Source organism: Anastrepha obliqua, chromosome 2 (assembly GCF_027943255.1).
Source record: "Anastrepha obliqua isolate idAnaObli1 chromosome 2, idAnaObli1_1.0, whole genome shotgun sequence".
NCBI classification, from domain to species: Eukaryota; Metazoa; Arthropoda; class Insecta; order Diptera; family Tephritidae; genus Anastrepha; species Anastrepha obliqua.
This window is the reverse complement of record NC_072893.1, coordinates 92648855-92672304: the sequence shown is the minus strand read 5'-3', so window position 1 is coordinate 92672304 and position 23450 is coordinate 92648855. Positions and strand designations below refer to the sequence as shown.

Here is a 23450-nt window from a genome sequence, read left to right as displayed (position 1 = left end):
CGATTTTAAAACCTTCAGATAGGTACCTGTTCTTCGTTCACACGTTGCAGAATCACTTCTTTGGTTGGAACTGGTCCATCAAGTACCCTTTCAAACTCTCCCATTACTAAGATCACTGTTAGGCTCGGGGACACACATTGATAATTAAGCTGATGAACAAATTGAATCGAGTTGATCGACTAGTCTTAGAGTTGTAGTCTCGGCTTGACTGATATCTAGAACAAATTTATATAACACGACTATCACAAAATATTGCCAAATTATTTTAAATGAATGCTCCTACAGACATAGCTCTAAAACTGCTATACGAAACGAATTCGTTAGTTTCCATATAAACATTGCATTTCATTCCACGAAGCGTTATTTCGAGAATCAGCGCTATCAAACAAAAATCACACCCACCCATATGTGAGAAAATAACATACATATATCTCAAGGGATCTAGAAGTGGCCGACATTAAAAATGATCTTGCCAACTTTCACTGTAACGCCAACAAAACCAAAATTGCTCGAAGTTGGTAAACGCATTTTGGAAAATGGAGAATTTAAAAAATCTCTGAAACTCTTTCAAACCTGTACACAAGTTGCATTTTGGTCAATAATACAAATCAATGCATAAACCCCGTCCAATTGACGGTAACGAGGAAGACTAGCGAACATCTGGGTACGATTGCTAGAGTCAGAAGCCCGTGACTTTCGCATTAGAATGAAGTTAAGGAATTGGCGCAAAACAGACCCAAATGGAAGAAATTGCTCCAACTTGGAATGCTAGGAATTTACGTTGATGATGAGTTGCGCTTCTGCATTAAAATTGTTTAGTATCACGCAGAATATTTCATATTTAAGTGAAGAATTATTATACAAAGTTGCTATATAAGTAAAGGCGAAAGTTTTGACAAAGCTCCGGGTGTAGGAAGTACACTTTGAAAGTGGATACTTCTGAACCATTCTATTTCGCATGTCACCAATATCACACTGCATCATTTACCTCTGCTTAGAGGAAAATATTGGTTTAGTAATTAAAAATCGGCGGCCGCCGTAGCCGAATGAGTTAGTGCGTGACTACCATTCGGGAAAAAAGTCTTTTCTAATGGCTACCGCTATTCGCTACCGGCAGGCAATGACAAACCTCCGAGTGTAATTCTGCCATGAAAACTGTAGATCCCTACATTTGTGGAACAACATCATGACGCACACCACAATTAGGAGGAGGAGCTTGGCCAAACACCTGAAAAGGTGTAAGCGCCAATTACACTGCGTTACACACATTCTGTCCTATGAACTAAATATACTTTTTCGGAAAGGGGATAAAAAATAAAAATACACGTGTATCGGCGATTTTCATGTACACGTCACAATTTTGTTTTTTTTTTGTATTTTATGACTTTAAACGAGCAATTCTTGTATGCATATCTGTATAGCCACACGATCTCAGGATTAGCTTAACGGATTTGAATGAAATTGGGCACATAGATAGTGTATCACATTTGTAGACTTTTCACCTAGGTGTTGCCATTGACAATGTTTCACAGGGTTGCCACCTGTTCGAAATTAAAATAAAAATTACATGAGATATGCCGATGTGGGTATCTAAAGAAAGGTATTTCACTCCGCATTACAATAGAGATATAAAACCCCGAATTTTTTTATTAATTTTATTATATTAAAATTAAAAATTGTTACATTAAAAATTTTCCTTCAAGTTATGCCGAAAATTTAGAAAAAAAAATTCTGACGTGTACATGAAAATCGCCGATACACGTGTATTTTTATTTTTTCTCCCCTTTGCGAAAAAGTACAATATATTTGGTTCATAGGACAGGAAAAAAGTTCGTTTTTGTAACGCAGTGTTATACATAAATATGTAACACAGGTCTGCAAAAAAATGGGTTCGGAATGTTCTATAAAAGTGTAGTGTCATTTCCGAAGTAATTTTTTCCGTAGAATCCGAATCCGGGGGTTTAAATTGCTCTAAACTTCAAAATGCGATATCTCAGTGAAAAATAAAGATATTTAAGCAAACTCAACGGCATTTAAAAGAAGAAGACTTATACTTTAAAATACTATATTTACTTTTTTATGAAGAGCCAAATCTGCGTAGCTACATAACCTCAAAAATGGGCGTTTTTGCACTTTTAGGTTAGGATATCTCAAAATCCTGACGTGATAGAGCAATTTAAACCCCGTATTCTACGCAAAAAATTACTTCGAAAATTTCCCTACACTTTCCTAGAACAAAACGTTGTTGACCTGTGTAATTAAACACCAAATGAAAAGATAATTCCAAAACTTCTGTGTTGTTCTCTGGAAAAAGTGAGCTACTTTTTTGAATCACTCCGTCAACACAACCACACATGCGCCTCCATACAAGCATACATGCACCGCACTTGCTACTTTGGCATATCCTATCCTATTTACATACATATATGCGTATTTTGTCAGAATGTTTACTGTCCAATGCTCACACTTGGCATATTTTTGATCGTCATTTCCTCGCAGCTACACTGGATGGGAAAAATGTATAAAAATATCAGCAAGTGAATATTGAAGTGCAAAATATTTTTAAATTCACCAGGCAAGACCTCAATTAAATACCAAAGCTTTGTACATACATACATTCATAATAGTTTGCGTATAAATACTAAATAGCTATATATGTATGTGTATGCATGTAACCCATACCACTTTGTGGAGAGAATATGCAATAGTGATAAGCATTGCTTGCCCGCAGCTCATGAAAGTAGGGGAAGTTGGGTGCTTTATTTAAGTTTCCCTCTGCCTCAATATCACTGTCGTCGATACCACTGCCCGGCAAATGCGGTATGTTGGCCAAAGTGCTTTTCATGGTGTCAAGTGATCCAAGTATTTTCGACGATGCGATACATTTTTCTAAAAATTGGTTTAATTTTAGGCTAATAGGATAAGGAAAAAAAATTTATAATTTTGAAGTTCATTCTTTTTATTGTAATATTTTTATAAATTATATTGTTTTAAGTTTTTAGAATAAAATATACATTTTAGAAAAATTTGTTAAAAATTTTTTTTTTTAATTATAAAAAAATTTTCTTAAAGTTATTTTTTGGCATTCTTGAAAAACAGCCTTATTTTATTTTTTTATTTTTAGTATCCCCCAAAAGTGTCATAGTGGGGTCCTTATAACTTTTCGATATATTCGAATTAAATTTCACAGTGAACCAGTAAAAAATACCGGGCCTTGATAAAAGAACGGAAAATTTTCCACATTGAATAAACTTCAAAATTATAAATGTTTTTTTGTTTTTTAAAATTCTTCCAGTTTACCTCTTATTACACTAAAACCTACAAAATTTACGCCAATGAGCAAAATAATTGCATTACTTGACGGGAATGATATTTCTGGACTTTAAAATATCTATTTTTTTTTTTAATCCGTATACACATAAGAAATTATTCGTTTTTATTTTTTTGTTAGGCCTCCTTGTGAATATGCTTCTATTATCTGACGACCTACCCAGGCGTTATATGTATGTACATAAATAGAATAGAGCGCATCCAAAAGAGTTTTATAAGTTTTTCATTGCGATCTTTGAATTTTTTACAGCCTTTGCCATTTTATAACTCTCGGTGATTACAATAAGTTTAGAATCACTTCAAAATATAAGGAAAAATTCTGTTCATTCATTCTAAAAGTACTAACTATTTAGGAGCTTTGACATTCTAAGTAGAATGCGTCTCAATAACCCTGCTAGAAATTTGCGTCACCCTGACTTATTCTAGTTATTCACAGCGAAATAAATCAAATTATGCCATCAATGCAATGAAAATGTTATATGATTTGGTTTCTGATGATGAATTACCCAATGAAAAGAATATTTTGTGGTTAAAATATTGGAAGACGCAATTATCGAAGTCGCATACTACCTTGTTGGTTTCAGTAACAGTATGATATTTGGAAGTAATAGGTTGTTAGCCTAGAATTACTATCCACGCGGTGAGATTGCCATCTTTCTTACAGTTAGCGGGAACAGCTATTTATTTTGAAGCCCTGGACCCGAGTCAGACGCTTTTGCAACCGTATATTGCGGGTCGAATGTTGCGGTATCCCAGTTTTCGGTCCTGGAGATGTATTTTATTTCCTCCTATATCTGCCGAGCATTCCACTATCTATCACCTGGGGATACGTCCAATGGGAGAATGGGGACTCCACAGGGATTGTCGAAGTTAGTCCGACGAAATTGGTGAAGAACAGATTTATTTTTAAACATAAATTTAGAGCTTTGATAATTTGTTATTGGGTAGACTTGGGGATTCATCTTTCTTGGTTTTGATGCGAAATTCTTTTCGGTTCAGTTTGTAATGAAAATAGTGTAACATTTGAAAGGAGAATTGGCAGCACTGAATGTAGTCTGTTATACCAGTTTTATGAAGTATGCTAGTGTCGTATCTTGCTCGATACCTTTGTTGTTGCTTTCACAAGCGAACTTCTCTTTAAGCGAGCAGAGCCCAAACATAAAATGAGCTTGTTTTTTGAAATTCTTTTCTGGTCTCATGCCGACGACTGGGATTTGTTGGATGCCAGTTATTGGAGATTATTTCATTTATTTACAACAAACAAACTTTGGAATTTTGCCAAAATTATTTTATTGTACTATTTTCAAAAAGTGAAAATTGCGAAATTTTCTAAATCATTTAAACAAATCCTCTACAAATAATAAAAAAATTTGTATGTATGCATGTACATATGTATGTAGGTGCACTATGTTTACTGTATTTTAGTTAAATGTTCTTGAAGTAACCACAGACGGGATGTTTGTCTTGAAGGTTGCACCAACGCCGTTCTCTACGGCTAAACTTTAAAAGAAAACATTGCCCAGCGGTGTAGAGAAGCGCTAGGTTTAATGTGTTTGTGAATAGGAAGCAGCTGTAGCACGCGCACGATTTCTATGGCATACATATATGTATGTATGGGTGTATGTAAGTAAATAAGCATATACGTACGTATATACAAATGTGCGCTTGTATTATTTTGGGTGTCGGTTCTTGAGGATGCCAGCCGGAAAATGTCTTCTTTGGCCAAAAGTTCTATTTAACGAATCAGATAAAGAGCTGAATTGCTTAAATTGATCAGTTTTTCCGCAAGTAAGCAACTGGGTAAACAATTGCGCACAGGTAAAATGTTATCACCTGCTTCATTCTAAAAAAATTAGTGCGCATGGACATTTTTCTACAAAATGTTTTAATTAATTCTTCTTGAAATGCATCTTAAATAAAAGAAATCAGAAATTGTAAATTTATGTATTCGTAGCGAAAGTGAATATCTGGCAATCAGTCAGGGCTGCATTTTGCTTATGGTTATTTGAGTCGCTTTCTTTGAAAGAGGTGTTAGAGATATTATTTTTGTATTAGAATAATTTTAAAAAGAGGTTGTCTGTAAAGTCGGTTTACTGACGATAGTTTAACGTGACAACGTCATAAGAAATATGGATATAGAAGAAGTAAATGGAATCGCAATGGATTTGATCAAGTTACATTTACACAATCGTGAAAAATTACGAAACATTTATCAAATTCATGAAAGATATGTTCAATTTCGATTGTGCTTCAGACGTTAATAAGTCAACAACACTAAGAGGCAACATCATCGATTTGGCTTTTTCAAAACACATTATTTTCATTTTTCCTACTTTTCCTATCATCGTCCTATTCTCAACAGATAAATGGTTCATTACCATGCACACAGGAAGAAGGCATATGCAAATACAAATATGTGAATTTATATACATACATATGCGCATATACATGCATATATATGCTCACTCAAGTAGGAGAGAGCCAGATGACGAACGTTGCCGAATGCTGGGGCCGATTGTGCTCTTTGTCGTTCGTTCCGCGCTTTCGCTTGCAGTTCAAGCAAGGTAACGACGAATGAGCAAGATAAAGGCGGTTGAGCAAGATAACAACGAATGAGCAAGATAACAACGATTGAGCAAGATAACGACACATTTTTTCGTGCGTGCAGCCGGCTAAATCGACTTATAAGACGTTATCACGTCAAAATGTTATTTCATTAGTTTTTTATTTTTTCAACATTAAATTGATTTAAATGTATAATGTAATCATTTTTCTAATGTAGATCAACAAAAATTTATACCCCTATTTCTCTTTTCACACGAATTGTTTTGTTTTAGCACGAGTTTCAATATTTTATGAATTTTTCTTGAACCTCACAGAGGTTAAATTAGTCACAGGAAAATTATCTGAGACTCGGTAAATTTTGCACTCACCATTTACTAATTTATTACTTATAATATATTTAATAAATTAAAATGTGTGAGCACGAAATAAACATTTTTTTAAGATTGTTGTCAACGAACAAGGGAATTAGGTGTGTTTGTAATGACTTCAAAAGGACTTACACCGCAAAGTCGGCAAAAAGTAAAATCCTTACATTTCCAATATATTATAAACAGGATCTCAATTGATTAATATGAATTTTTTTGTAAATACTTCAACAATAAAAGAAGTAAAAAATAACAAAATAAAAAGGGTTTATTGCAACATTTACCATTCAACCAAAATTATTAATACTCTTACCAATAATATATTTTAACTTTTTTCATTGTGATCAAGTTTTCGAAAGTAGTCATGATGTATTGGTAGGTAATAAATCAATCATATCTGTAAACTTTTGGAATGTATTTGATCTAGAATGATGATATACAAGTGTTAGTAAAGTGCTGCGATCTTCCCCGTGATGGCAACAAATTTTAAAATCAGCTTGTTTATTTATGCAAAATGGACTTTCTATATTTTCGGCATTATTTTATGATAGTATAATAGTCTTTAAGGACATACAATACATCTTTTTTAGTAATATACTTTCGATAGTTCCAAAACCGGCATCATGTGGTAGATAAGAGTGCGCAGAATGTAAATATTTATGATGGATAATTTCTGCGCCGTTCTTGGGGAACTGAAATTTATTTTGTTTGAGTAGGAGGTTTAAATCAAAATGTCAGAAGCATCTCAAAGATGCCATCGCACCAATGGTATGGGACGCACACTCCCACTAATATAACTATAATAATCCTCTCACCTTGCCTAATTCTACTCTAGGACAAGAAGTATAACATCTGTGTAGAGCCACGTTTATGTCCGAAGACACAACAGGTACGTGTGTCCAGGTTCCTCTCTTGCAGGCATATGAAAGCTATACACTGTCGATAGTTCCAATTACTCCCACTCTGTTTATAGGTGGTTCTAAAGTAAAGGAGCCATCGGAAAAGTGGCAGCAGTGTTATATTAACCCACTACCGTCTGGTGTTCTGTACTGTATTGTATTGAGTGTTTCACTCAAAAGTCTGTGCTTGCCGTCGGTTCGTCAGAAACTGCCCGCCATCTCTGCTGCTGTAACTGCTGCTGCATGACTTTGCGCTCCCAATCAATATGGCGAAGTCGCGACATGATCTTACCTCCTGGGAAGGGGGGCTGCGTCCCACTTACCGCTGGTTGCGCACGTAAATATCTCATATGAGGGTGCTGTGGGATGGTTGATGACCCAGGGCTTGTTATAGAATAGTTCGTTCCTCTCTGAAGTGGTCGCAGTAAAAAATTACGTGTTACGATGTAAGATTTTCTAAAAGAAACAAGAAGCAATTTCTTTGACACCCCTGGATGACTTTATATTGTATAATAAACGGGGGAAAAACCGAAATTCCGGGAAACTATAAAAATGTTTATGCCATTTACAATATTGCCACACATATAAAAATGCATTAAAGAAATTATGCACAATAATTTTGAACTAAATAGCAGTATGTCTTTGAGGAAAGTGAACTTATTATACATCATTTTCAAAGTAATTATATTTGTTACTTCATTAACTATGAATGTAATGATAAATACAATGGAATTTTTTTTTTATTGGAAAATGTTTATAAATGTAAATAAATTGTATTAATATTAATCATTGACTTTTTTTTTTGCAAATGGTCTTACACCTCTTTCAAAGAAAACGGCTAATTTCTTCATTGACTAGTGTTGACATTACAGCAAAGGATTACTTACTTCCATTAAATTGCTTCCAATCATTTATATACTTGATTGATGACACTGTAGACCTATCAACCGGCCAGTTAACCTTTCCTTTCGTGTGAATGGTGCTTTCATAAATTTACTTAAGCATAAAAAGAGTGTGAAACAGAAAGATTTAGAGATTTTAAGGAATTGTTATTAAGGTTGCTGGATGGACTATTCAAAGCGGATCTGACCCGCTAAAATTAAATACAGGTGTGGGCCTCCCTACCACTTTAAAATTAAATTTTTTTCTACATACATATAGTAAGTATGTAAGTAAAATGTGGCACATTCTTAACTTTGCGTTGAACAACTTTTGAATAAAGTTGTTTTTGGTATTATACTGTTGGTCAGATCAAATTAGATGCATAAAATAGTTTTTATTGCCTTTATTAAGAATAGTTACGTTCGAAAATTCCGAAATTTGAATTCATGGGTGGTAAAAGAAAGTTGCTGGAAAACTCGGCCCCTGTACTTGAACTATTTATTCGACTGCGACAACATTTTTGGATAGTAGTCATTATATTCTAGAAGAAAAGAACAAAGAATGCCTGTATGCACGTATGTATTTACATATCGCACCCTAAATACAAAAGGGTCACAACTCAAAATGTACCTTCGCTCAAATATGAACGAGACGTTATCAATAAAACGGTCCGCGGATGACATATGGCAAAAATAAATTTTTTGTTTTTTGGTAGGACTGTTATAAGCTTACATGGCAAATTTCAGGGTGATATGTCACATAGTTTGTTTTCTGTGCTACTGTAAACAAGTCAAGCGCGAGTGTGGAAAATTTTGAGTTGTGACCCTTTTGTATTTAGGGTGCGATATGTTTCCAGCGCAATTGTGTGTGCTTTATGCTATTTACATATTTCGCTTTGCAGTTCATTAAAAAAAATTTGCTCAAAATCTAAGAAAAACAGCAATTTGAAATTTACACTGACAGCCCACAACTACAGCAATAGAAATAACAACGAACTTTCATTCAGTGTTTACACCAAAATGTATGATAGTATTTGTTTTTATACTTATATGTAAAGTGTGCGCAATTTTGTGTTTTGTTGAGATGTTAGTAACGGGTGATCAATCATGAGGTGCTTTTTTCAATAGTTAAAAAAAAAACAAAAATGTTAATTATGTTCAAAACCTTTATTTATCATTTGAAAGGACATTCTTTGACATTTACTTTTTGAATATGACTTCATTCAAATGTTGGCCGCAACTACGCTTAAGGTGGTCCATTCTGAAGGTCCAATTTTCAATCACTCGTTCGAGCATTTAACTGGTATGTCGTGAATAACACGCGTAATGTTGGCTTCCAGAGCTTCAATCGTAGCTGGTTTATCAGCATAGACCTTGGACTTCACTAATCCCCAAAGAAAAAAGTCCAAAGGTGTGATATCACAAGATCTTGGTGGCCAACTCACAGGTCCTAAACGTGAAATCAGCTGCTCTCCGAAATGACTTCTCAATAAAGTCATTGTTTCACGAGCTGTATGGCAACAGAACGCTGATTTTCACAATACAGTTGAACAATTTGTAGACGTTGTTGTGGTGTGAGTCTTTCCATGATGAAATGCCAAACGCTGTTCAACAAATCCACGATGACAGTTTGCCACAACTCGCGCGCGATCTGTAAAAAAAACGCAAATGAAAAAAACTCCTCTTAATTGATCACCCGTTAGTAATTCCAAGAGAATGAACCCAGTAGTAGTATCTTCGAGGAAAACTTGTGTATAGTTCCATATGCCTCTCACGATTACTGTAACAGAGAAAACTTGTGCATAGAATAGGCCAAAAGGTATGGGTGCGACCCCAACTTTTCTTTTCTAAAAATGAAAACGGGAGGTGCTAAGCCTCTGAGAGCTTTTCTGCCATAAACATAAGACATTTTCTAACATTCGAAGTTGTGATATAACGTCTTTTTGACGGGAAACTTCTTAATCACTTAGAACTTGTATGGAAGTATTTGCAACAATCACTTCTTTGAGTTTTCAGTAGTAGTGAGTACTTTTTAGAATATTTCATAAATCGCTTTCATATGTCTGGTTAGCAAATTAATATTTTTTTCACTATTTCTTACCATACATCGCTCCAATTGATAATATATTATGGTATATTTACAAACACGCATATGTAGTTAGTTATCTCAGGCAATGCACCAATCGCTGCACCCAATGGCTACCCACCTACCTGGCGATTTCCTCAGACATTTAGCTGCTGTTTCATTTCACTTTTCACCTCGCAAACAAATTCTGTGCTATTTGCCGCGTGCATAAATAAATTGTTGCTCAACAACAAGCACAAAAAAGCTGAAAAACAGCAAAAACAATGAATTCTCTTAAATAATTTGTTCCGTCTGGTTTCGTGTTTATTTTATGTACTAAACTTCGGAGAATTGTTTATATTTTACTGCGTTAGCCACAGAAAAAAACCAAGTGAAATATACATCAGCAAAAAAATTAAGTAACTTAACGCAAAGCTCTGAGAGCAACAAAATCAAAAACATTTAGAAAAGTACGCAGTTTTAGGAACACATGTTGGTAGAAACGCTTCGCTTGCCTTCTGAATCAGATACATATACATGGAGGTTCTTCCCACATTTCATCTGTTTTGAAAGGCAAGTAAACTTGTTAAAATTGTTGTTTTTTCCTTATGCCGCCACGTGTTGCAAATTAAGTGAGGAATGGGCAACATGAAGCAGCGTAAAGCCGAAAATCTGTTTTAATTTTTTGGAATAAAGTTTTTTAGTTTCTGTCAACCAAAAAAAAAAAAAAAAAACAAAAAACAAACAACTGTTCTCTTTGCTTTGCATTCATTAGCTTTAATTTTTATTTGGTTTCATTTTTACGCCCCTAAGTAAAGCGCGAAAAATTTGTGTTTTGTGTTCACTCATTTTCGCAATGTTTTCAATGCTCTGTAGAATATTTTTCGAAGCTTTAACCATAATAAAACTTTAATTGCATTTTTTTATTTATATAAATGCTTCCAAACTTGCAACGCATTAATTTTTCTATATGGTTCGTACCAAAGGATCAGAATTTTATGATTATTGTTAGCATCGCTAAATTATTCAAGTATTGAAATTCCTACCCTCATTTATCTACGTATTTCAATAGGACACATTTTAGGTTTGAGAAAAGTTGAAGCTGGCTTCCTGAAACTCTGTTAAGCGAAATCATCCCACTGAGATGATACATGCTTAAACTTTTCTGTACTAACTCATGTTCTTATATATATAAGGTGCTTGCTTCATTTCTTAATTATTCTCATGAAAATAATTGCAAACAGTTTTCTGACTCATCTTTAAATTCTGGTCTATCGACGCCCATGACTTTATCAAGTTTTTGGAGGATTGGACTACCAGTTTGTAATCGTTAGAATCACCATTTTGCTCTTAGATTCAATTCTGCATAATAAATGTTCTGAATATAAGTCGAACCGGATCGACAATAGAACTTTTAGAAACACCACAACTTCAACTCTAAGTAGAGGATCAAAACAAGGGTTTCATTTGAAATAACTAATTATGAACGGTTCAGCGGCTTTTGAGTAATGATGGCTACTAGAGTCTTGCTACAGATTTTTTTGCGAATTTTTTTACGGCGTAGCCGAATGGGTTGGTGCATGACTACCATTCGGAATTCACAGAGAGAACGTAGATTCGAATCTCGGTTAAACATTAAAATTAAGAAAAACATTTTTCTAATAGCGGTCGTCCCTCGGCAGACAATGGAAAATCTCCGAGTGTATTTGTGCCATGAAAAAACTCCTCATAAAAATATCTGCCGTTCGGAGTCGGCTTAAAACTGTAGGTCCCTCCATTTGTGGAACAACATCAAGACGCACACCACAAATAGGAGGAGGAGCGCGGCCAAACACTCAAGAAGGGTGTACGCGCCAATTATACATATATATATAACTTTTATTGCCTTGAAAGAATGAAGAAAAGAAAACTAAGATATTTTCACAAGGGTAGATTGCGGTGCAAATTTTGAGCACAAATTATGGTTTGAACGTTATGAAGAGGTTGAGAACTGAACTGGCCATTAAGGCATGTGGAGTGCCTCTATCTTTGCCAGGAAACTCCATTATTATCTCTGTACTTCTATACAGATGGCTCATAGACACCGGAAGGCTCTGCCGATGGGTAATTTTCCCATAATTTTCCAAGTGAAAGTGTATGCATCTGTCCATGTGCAGAGATCAATCTAGAATGGATTCTTTGGATTGAGTGATAACTTCACTTCTTTTCAAGTTAAGTTCTCTCTTGTCCTTGAGTACATAGAGAAACTCAACTCAACTCAAGGATTGCATAAACGCATCAAGGTCATATGGGCCTCAGGGCATATGGGGATACCAGAAAAGTATACAGCTGATGCATTGGTTAGAAAGGTTGCGACCCCCCAAACAAATTCTGTAGAATATTTGGTATATTTGTAATAGAAAATTCTAAAGGCACTACCATGTAGTCCGGGTTTACTTCTATTCATTCACAATTCTGTTTCATTAAATTGCAAATTGTTTTCTTAATTTTAATGTGAACTTTTCTTTTAATTTTTAGATGTTGAAGAATTGTCAACGAAATTGATGGCAAAATTAGCCGAAGTACAGAGTATGGAAGGTGGAACATTCTTCATTGGCAATGCCGATGCATTAGGAGTGCCAACGACTTTCCAGCCGCAGCATGTGCTATTACCGGGTGAGTAGTTACAATCGTTGAATGAGGTGCCTCTTTTTTGAAAAATGATTTGATAGTCGAATACTTACGAAGTTCAGCTCGGTTTCGAAAAAGTTGGTTTACCCATATCCATCGCCATTGACAATTACCCGTCTTGTGGCATATGCCCTTTATGAGATGTTGTTAAACAGCGGGAGAGTATGAGAGTATAGCCTAGTGATACTGTTTAGCAATCGACTGCCTTTAAGGAGATATTTTTTAGATTGATGCCTAGAAGTAACCATAGAATCGATAGGACTATCAAAGTTTATAGAAATTTGTATTATTAACATAAAAATCTGATACTAGACTTGCTTCTAATTCAATTCATATTTCTGACCTATGAAGCCTTATTAGACAGCGATTATAACATTTGAGCGTTTAGATATCTAAACAGGTAGTAATTAATAATGACCCTGTATATACATGCACATGTGGAGAATGGTGAGGCTGTCTCTGTATCGTTATAACAGATGGAAACTTTTTAGTTTTCTAATTAAATTTCAAAAGTCTCCACTGCCATATCGGCTTGCATATAATACATCTACAGGCTGCGAAAGAACTATTGCACCAGTTTTGAGTAATTTCTTTTGTTGTTTTTAATTTTCATGGATTTTTTAAAATATTATAGTTTATTCGCAAATAAATACAAAGTTTCAAACTCTGCACGTAATTTATAAAACTTCAACAAGTTTTCATACTTTTTAATCACAATTTCAAAAAAATTTTTTGGGTACGCAATTGGGTTCAGTAAATTTTAGTCTAATGAAGTCTAAGCTTAAAGTGGCTTAAAATTGTCTTTGATTTTTGGTAATTATTTACTTAGCGATCGTATGCAATTTTTCTATTTAATGAATGTGCGATATCTTTCTTAAGGGGGGGTAGGGTCACAAAATCGAAATTTTTTTTCTTCACTCATCTTATAGTAAATCATTTCAAGAATGTTGTGTCAAAATTTTAAGTGGATCGGAGCAGAACTCTCAAAGTTATAGCCTTTGTAGGCACTCTACCTCGAATGCGGAGCATAGATAATTTCTCAGAGTCATTTTTTCAAACGCGTTTTTCCCGAAACGACTTCTTAAAAGTCGGTGCCAATCACAACTCCGAAATTATTCAACCGATTTTTTTCAAATTTGGCACACGTTTTCTAAATCAAAAATACCTCCCCCCTACACTGTTTTTTTTTTATTTTTTGTTTTTTAAGGTTGTTTTTCACTTACAAATATGACGAAATTTTTCGCCAAAAATGCTCGTTTTACGTTTTTTTGCCACCAAAACTACAAAAATGAAAAAAAAAAAATTTTATTAATGTAGGGGGGAGCATTACGTCATACTTTAACTGAAAAATTCGACTTTTTTAGTTTCAGATGATTCTACGACGAATGCCGATTGGCACCGCAGAGCACCTCTCGAAAAACATATCTCCAAAAAAACTCTGTCATGGGCTTATTTGTCAATATTTTATTATTAATATTTTTTAAAAACTTATTGAAAAGATGTACAATAACATGTAACTGATTTTATTAAAGTATCCTAAGCCATATTTCTGTAAAAAATTCACAAAAAAAGTGTTTTTTTTTTAGCGCTAAACCCTACCTCCCCCTTAATATGAAGGAAATGCGTAACAGCGTCAACGATAAATTCTTCAAACATCAGCTTGAATTTTGAGCCACCTGCACTTTATTATACTATAATTTAACAGATTATGAATCTGCGTACCTAAATTTTTTTTATTAAGAAGTGTTAAAATTTCTTGATTTTTTATAAATTTTGTATTAAGTTTGATACTCTGTTATGTGAAAATGTTAAAGTTTTGGTGAAATTTGTTAAATTTTTTAAGTTTGTAATTTGAATGTATCGTGGCTCTTAAAAAGCTTCGAAATGGAAAGGCAAGCGGCGAAGACTTTATAGCGGCTGAACTCTTGAAAGAAAGTGGTGAGGAGTTACATAAGTGCCTCCACCATTTAATAATAGACGTATGGGAAAAAGAATCCATACCATCTGATTGGCTAGGATGCATAATCTTCCCAGTACACAAAAAAGGTGATAAGAGAGTATGCGATAATTATCGTGGTATCTCACTGCTTAACACGGCCTACAAGCTCTTTACAAATGTTCTCTATGAACGAATCAACGAATATGCTGAAAGAATAATTGAAGACTACCAATGCGGATTTCGTAGAGACAAGTCTACATTCGACCAATGTTTCGTTCTTAGCCAAATGTTTGAAAAACACTATGAATACGGGCTAGATGTTCACTGCCTGTTCATTGATTTCAAAAAAGCCTTCGACAGTGTTGAAAGAGATAGGATCCAGCACATATTGCTTATTCTTGGAATACCTGCCAAACTAACTATTGAGACAGGTGTAAAACAAGGTGATGCCTTATCAACAGTCATATTCATTTTGATGCTGCACTTTGTCGTAAGGGAAGTCAACAAAGGTGGTACCTTGCTGACTAAAACAACCCAAATATGTGCTGATGCAGATGACATCGCTATTCTCTCAAGAAATAGGAATGACTTAAAAGAAATTTTCTTAAAAATTAACAAAATTGCGAACGATATTGGCCTTTTTGTAAACGAGGGCAAAATCAAATATCTGTTGAAATCGAGGCGGCCTGCATAGATGTCAAATTTCCATGTGGGAACCTATTCTTTTGAAGCAGTGCAGCATTTTAAGTACCTGGGAGTTATGTTCGCATTTAGTGGTGATTCAACTTCCGCCGTCAGGGATCGCATCAACGCCGCCAACAAAGCGTATTACGCCCACCTTAACTTGTTGAAGTACCGACTTTTGTCTAAAGCTACAAAGTTCACTATGTACAAGACTCTTATTCGACCAATCCTAACATATGGTTGTGAGGTATGGACTCTTAAGGTTGATGATTGTGCTCAGATTGCTCGCATGGAAAGAAAAATTTTAAGAAATATCTTTGCCCCAATAAGAATGGATGATGGTACCTATAGAATCCGATTGAACTCGGAACTGAACGATCTAACTCTGAACGAGACAGCTGTGCGTTTTGTTAAAGCGCAGCGCAAAATATTGCTAGGTCATGTGGTCCGTATGCCTGTTGACTGTACCGTGAAGAAAGCCTTGACAGGAAAGCTAATGGGCGTGAAGGCCAAAGGCAGACCGAGGAACCGTTCTTAAGAAGCTGGGAATACGTAACTACGAAGCAACAGCTCAAAATAGACCGCTTTGGAGGAACATTTTGAAGGAAACTTTGACGCACCCGGCGTTGTAACGCTATGAAAGAAGAAGAAGAATTTGAATGTATATAGTTTTTGTTAGACAATAAGTTATACTTTTATAAAAGAAATAATGAACCTTCAAAAAAGAAGAAAAATAGTCAAAAGTGGTCAAAATGTTAAGGTGCTATATTTTTTAGCGAGCTGTATATACATAATACATTCGCTGAAAAGTCCCGGGCCTAACAAAGAAAACACGAACAACGCAATCATTCCACCGCCGCTCAAACATTTCAATACCACTTTTGTAGAACGATTTGTCTTTTGGTTCACAATAGGCCTCAGTCTCAGCGAGGGAAATTTCTTACCGGCGAACATTACTTCTCTGTCTGCGATCATCCAGTAGTCGCTTGGAGCCAAATCTGATGAATACGGTGGATGCGAGAGCAATTCGAAGCTAAATTCATGTAGTTTTGCCATTGTCTTGCCATCATCAACACGTTATTTTTTTTGGTTAACAGTGAGCAAACGCGGCATCCACTTTGAACAGAGCTTTCTCATAGTCAAATGCTCATGCCATATAAAGCCAACACGTTCTTTTGATATCTGATATCTTCACGATGTCAGTCAACTCACAAAATTTCACTTTTCTGTAATCCGAAACAATTTCGTGGATTTATTTGATGTTTTCTGGTGTTATCGCCTCATTTGGACGTCCACTGCGTTGTGCATCATCAGTGTCTCTACTTTTCAAGCCATTGCGTCGCTTGAGCGGTATTTTTTCTTATCAATTTTTCCCCAAAATAAAAGACGAGATTCTTTTTGATCCATTGTTTTGAAAATAACAAAAGTAGCACCACTCTTAGCACAATAACTCGCGAACTAATGAAAAGAATATCTGCTTTAAGGCTGGTACTAACTGAAAAGAGGTGAGTGCAATAAAACTAGTGCCATCTATGTGTTAGACCGGGAACTTTTCAGCCCATGTTTTATGTATGAAATAAAAGACATTTAATTTCCAAAACCCTATATTTGGCCGAAACGATAATACTCATTACTATCGATATGTATTAGTAATGGTTGTTTTCCAGTTCTATGGTGAAAAGTTTTTTACAGGGAACAGAGTGCCAGGGGGCTGCAATTGGAACACTGGCAGCTTGCGTTTCATCTACACTGCGTAACTTTTTTCCCTTCATGCTTCAGTGCCTTACAAAGTGAGTATCGAAAGTAATTTACACGCCACTTGAGTTTGACACTGAGAAACAATTGAAGAGTTTGATTGTTCTCTCTTGGCTATCCCCTAATATTTGGTTCATCTAATGCGGCTCATATTGTGCTAAGACTCTATCGTTAAATGTATGGCTCTCGGGCCCGTTAAGTGCCACACATATGCGTGAAGAGTGTGCACACTCACTGCACACCCATACATTCCTACATAGAAATGTGCAGATTTACGTACATACATACATACTCGCACATATGATGCGCATACTCGTATTTAGAATCGAATGTCGAAATTAATTGTTTTTGGTGTTTATTTTATGAGTGGCATTAGTTACAGAACTCCCGCTGTTCTGCGCCGAAAATCCATTTTTGGTTATTGCCTTAAGGTGTTATTGATGCGTTGAAGTGTGAGTGTCTTCTATGTATGCACGTATTAAGTTAAGCCCTTGCACGAGTCACGCATGCAACTCGAGAGGAATGGGGTATAGAAAGTGTTAAAATTTGCATAGACATGAATTTGTCGAATGATCAGAATAAAGAAATGCATAAAAAGATTCGAACACTCAAAACTCAAGAAACTTTACTTCACAAATTTATTTGAGAATTCTATAAATAAGCATCGATGAGGTATTAAGTGACAATTATGATGTGTGGCTGCCATACGAGACGCGCCGCCAGACATTTCCATTTGTACGCGCCAGACTCATGTCTCAACTGCCTAGTTCGGCGATCAGCAGGAGCCTCATAGGTATGCATTTTTTATCTCATTTTGTTTGCTTACTCCCAATGCTGTGGAGCCACAGTAATTGAAACGAGGTATTTAAATATATGTATAAAAGCAATGAGTGAACTTCATTTCAGACAACTTTGTAAAGTGTTTCATAATTTATTTTCGACGCCCGCAAATAAATGCGAACCCCTTTTAAAACTCGAGTGTGAATTTGAATAGCTCTTTCGTGTCATTTATTGAACTGTTGACGCGCCAACATGTTAATCATATTTTTGATTCTCAAGTGAAAAAAGTAAAGTAAAAATATCACAGCTTAAAATGAAAAACAAAAGCTGTTGCGTGCTCGTGCTGGCATTTAATAACTTTTATAACGCGTATTCTTATATACATACAGACATGCGTTGCATTCTTCTCATCGCACAAAGCCAAGCTGCGCACAAATTCCCTGGTAAATACTCGTCTCTGTTAATTGTAAGCACATTGCCTTGCATTTCCTTATTTTGTTCTTTGTACCCCTCAAAATTTATTTTGGTCAATCGCCAATTTTCGTTTCCCAATCACGTTCGACCCATTGTGACAGACGTGCAACAAATAACAGTCGCAAAGTAATGAAGTTTTATTTTTATTTTTTTATTTGTAACCAAATTTTTTTATTGCTTTTTGATGTATTTTATGCTTTTAAGTACCCAGCTGCTCTGCAGCTCGGGGTCTTCCTGGCACGCCATGCAGTTTAGCATTAAAATTCTGTGTTGGTCCTTTTTGCAGTAACATTTATGCCAGTCATATGTCACTTAAGTTTGACAATTGTGTGGCAGTGAAATTTGTAGTTGTTAATTTGTTAAGTTGTGCCGGTATTTTGAGCATTGGAACTGTATAAAATAACAGTTGTTGCCCAGAACGACAAATGTTTCTGATTTTGAAGATTGACAAACTTTAGGCAGCTGGGAAGCAACCATCCTGAACACAACTCAGCCTTGAGGAGACCTTAAGCATGCAAAAATTCCAGATAACATGTCGGGATACTAGCGACTGTTGGACAAAGCAGCTTCTCTTTTCAATAAACGTTTTCAAAAATCGCAAAGAAGATTGAAAAGGGAAACGTCACAAATGTGGAATCAGAATCCGTGACTATTTTTACACGGTAATGGGGTTGGTCTGATTGTGACCTGTGTAGTAAATTCTCTCACCAAACCTAAGCCTTCGGCTTCCCGTTCACTGTAGTTCAGATTAAATTAACAGCAATAAAGAGGATCTCTCATAAATAAATTGGCTCATACTTTTACTTTACATACTTTTACTGTACTGATCCATATTTCGCGCTTCACTCTGACAACGACACTACTGTAGCATCATAATAGTACTACTTAGAAGATAGCTTTCAAATGTGCAAGAGCTTTGATTTTCATTTAAGGCAACTAGCAGAAAGGCCGGGGAACCTACCTGCCTTCATCGCTTATCCATAAACTTATATATGTATATATGTATTATTTATATAATTGGCGCGCACATCCTAGTTGGGTATTTGACCGAGCTGGTCTTTCTGTTTGTGGTGTGCATCTTGATATTGTTCCACAAATGTAAGGACCTAAAGTTTCATGCCACCTTCTAACGGCAGATGCTGTTTTTAAGAGAAGCTTTTTAATGACTTTCAAATGCAATTGGAAGTTGGCCATTGCCTGCCGCTTATGGAAGCTAGAGACAGTCCAAATACTTTTACTTGAGGTGCGACGGGTTTTCTTCCAGAAACGAAACATTTGATTTACCGACTGTTAAGAGTTTTTAACATTCTTTTAAATAAAATTTCATTGGCTTGATCTCTCTTTTTCTCGTATAAAAATAAACGTGTATTACTTAGCGATGGACTCGTTTCTTACTAGGTGGTCCCATTTTTACCTATGTACATTTCTCCAAATATGTTTTTGTTGTAGAAGTGATATGCTGATTATGTGTGCGAGAGCAGTAGCAAGAAGGTTCGGGTGGACCCAGATATTTTGAGGTACTTTTCCCTGCTGTTTTTAATTTCATCATCTATCATCGGTATTTGAAGATCTCTACCATAAGTGTGCTTGAGTTTGACACTTTGCAGTCTAGTTTTAATGTAAATTTTCACTTCATAAATTAATGCAACAATTTTTGCCAAGAATATGCCCTTTCCAGGTACTAAGGTACACAACTTTGTTATATTGGGGAATGGTTGTGTTGTTCAAAACAACAGCTGGAAGTTTGTCCTGAGTGTAAATGTCACTTTAATTCGTCAGTTTTCCACCAAATCCTCTATAGCCTTTTAAAAGTTGTGTATGATTTTTCATGCCGTTATTTCGCATTTGCTTCGGTACATAACTGCGGTAAAACCCGCAAATGTTGAGGCTAACACAAATATAAGCAAAAGGTAATTTAGGCCAAGAACACCATACTGAGACACACCTGCCGTAATCGGATATAAAATCCTTCTGTGTTCCGTGAATCGTCTGTCAGAGAGGTGGAGATGCTATGGAAATTTCAATTATAGTGGGCAAAAATCTTGGTTCTAGACTGAAAGTTTGGTTACACATTCGAAAATCTCGACTAGCTCCATAGCAGAAGAGTGAAAAACCGCAATTAAAAGACAGTTAGAAGAAGGAAAAATAAACTATCGGCGAAGACAATTAGTTAGCAATTTGAATACATATTTCAGGTGAATATAGAGATAGTTCCCTTCCAGACGAAAAATATTATATAAATCGGGGTTTCGAAGAACACTAGCTTCATGAAACAAATATCTAATTAAAAAAAAGCCTAAGTTATTTCCTTCTACTTTTTTGCTTTTGCTTCTTTTTGAAAAATTCTATCTAAACTTTCTTTTCAAATCTCTTTGCAGAAAAACCGGCAAAACATCATGAACGGCGTATTTTAAAAACATTACAACCCGGTAATGTTTACATTGAGGAAAATGGTTCAAAGGGCTGAGAAACAAACTAAACTTGAAAACACTTATATTTGGAATTATGAAGTCAAAGCAACGATTTCTATAAAAAAATTATCGACGAAATTAATTCCGAAATAAATTTGATGTTGAGTGAAAGTAACTACTATTTAAATAAGAAGTAATATAATACAAAACGATGTTTGACAAGTTATTAAGGCAACAAGCAAACCATAAAATTATGTATTTAGCTGCTATAAATGGAAGTCATGTATCATCGCATGCGTTGAAAATAGTAAAAGAAACTTAGTAGGAAAAAAATGAATGATAATTTTCAAAACTTTTATATGCAAATGTACAAATATTCATATATTAAATACTCATACATATCCGTACGTAAAAGCCCTGCGGGAAAAATTGTAGTGTTACAAAAATTCACGATTAACCATGTATGTAGATCCATTGTTGTATAATTTTCGAGATATTTTAGGTTGGCAGTTATTTGATCGCTAGTTGCGGTTATGTTAACTTATCTTTGAACATTTTGTACTCTGCAATTATAGACAGAAGGTCTCTCCTTTTAATCAGTTATATAGTTTACGTTTGTATATTCTCTTGTATTTCTGTCCTGGGGAAAGTTGCTTAACAGACGTTTCTATAAGTACATAAATTCTCCTAGTACCGCTGGTCCAGCCTATCATCTTTGACGGAATGACCAGTATTATCCAAAATAAAACAAAGACCGCAGAAGGGTTTGTTTTTAATATCTTATATAATGTACGTTTGTCCATTCTCTGAATAAAAAAGTTGAAATGAGATTTTCACTAACCTCCTTCACTTTTGTGAGCTCATGAATTTACTAAATCGCTCATTTATTTCAATAGTCTCATAACTCAAATATTAAAATGTTGAAAAAAAAAACGGCTGCGAAGTTTCCAATTTACTATGCATACCTGTGCAAAAGCAAATATTTATTTTCATCTAATGAGGTGGATATCGCCATGCATTTTTTACTTAGCATAAAATAAGTGCTTGTGGTTATTTCTGCATTCTTATCCAAAAAAAAATTATTAAAATTATGGCTCTATTGAATTAAATGCGGCATATACTCCTATCTTAAAGTAAAATATGTAAAGGGTCCGCCATATAACTTTACGGAATTAAAAATGCTATAAAAAAGAAACTACTCAATATTTTTCCAAACTGTTTTTTTTTATTTTGAAGTACAATCCTTCCGGTTAATGATGGAACACAACTTCATTCATATGGCTTCAGCTGCCGAACCAATTGGACTTTGTACGGCGTCATACCAAGGTCTTTACGCAAAATTCGTCTCAATGATGTCTCCGAAATGTCCAATTGTTGAGAACGACGTCAATAAGCAACCCAGTTTCTCTTACTTTTTTCGCAAAGTAACGCACATACGCTTCATTCGGTGCTTTTCTTATTCCCATTGCCGTACGTAATTTTCGTATACATTCTGCAACATTACCATGATTTTCAAAGTAATGTCGCAATATTTCCCAGCGTTCTTTGAGCGTATACACAACCATTTTCGTTCAGCGGAAGAATAAAACTAATTTTCTCAAATCAGATGACTGCTAAGTTTTACCATTCTTCAAATAATACCTAGTTCAAATCCGTAACGATAGATGGCGGGCCCTGTATTAACTCTCCACAACGCAATAACTCTACTTCACCACTTTGCGACCGATACCCGAATTCCCCTAAACCTAAACAACCAGCCCATGGTTCCGTGTTTAAAATCACCTTTCAGCTATTGTGTAAATATTCATGGTTTATTTGTGGTCAGTTTGCAATTTTGAAGTAGTATATTTTCCTGCAGGGCATTTAGGTGTATCTGTGAATGCAGTTACATGAATCAAATTGTAAAATTTCTATGTATTAATGTGTATGAGCATGAATTTTTTGGCTTATGTAACGGAACAATGCACTCGTTTATGCATAACTGTACTGTAGGTATACATATGTACATATGTATGTACATGCCTAAATATAAATATAATTATGGATAGAGCATTTGCCTACTATATACATACTTACATATATTTACTTTGTTGTTGACTTGTTGTACAATTATTTTTGTTTTGTAATGAATACTCTTAAACACTTATTGTTTCTAAATTATGTGAAAACAGAACTAATCAGGATAATACTCTTTGTATCCAATAAAAAAATTGAGTCAATTAATGAAGTGGAAATTCACTTTAAAAGAAAAAAATAGTAAAAAAGTTAAAAAATTAGCTTGCAAAATATTAAATATTGTAAATAGGCTTAATATTAATTAATAAATGTATGTTACACTAACCTTAATCAATTATTAATATTTAAATTACTACTTACGTACACGCATACATACTTCATTTGTGTATTTGAAAATTTATTATCACATAAATTTTACTTAATATAAATACTACCTATGTATATGTAATTGTTTGTATTGATTAATGTGTGGCATAATGAAACTAAGTATATCAGAAACATATCCAGTACCAATAATTTTATAGCAGCATTTGCAAGAAATGCATAGCTTGATTCTAATTACTTGTCCTTTCCTTTAGATAGAAGCTAGTTTTCCACATACTTTTACGTGTATGTA

The 23450-nt window shown here is 34.9% G+C and overlaps 1 protein-coding gene across 2 annotated transcripts in view; it reads left to right on the top strand.

The window, feature by feature from the left end:
- Positions 1–21155, top strand: part of LOC129237777 (tumor necrosis factor receptor superfamily member wengen) — an 89585-nt gene extending 68430 nt beyond the window's left edge. For both annotated transcript variants that reach the window (XM_054872712.1, XM_054872711.1), the window contains 2 exons: positions 12623–12760; positions 20786–21155. In XM_054872712.1, coding sequence (XP_054728687.1) covers positions 12623–12760; positions 20786–20874 — 227 coding nt within the window. In that variant the 3' untranslated portion in view covers positions 20875–21155. The remainder of the gene's footprint in view (positions 1–12622; positions 12761–20785) is intronic.
- The last annotated feature ends 2295 nt before the right edge of the window (positions 21156–23450 follow it).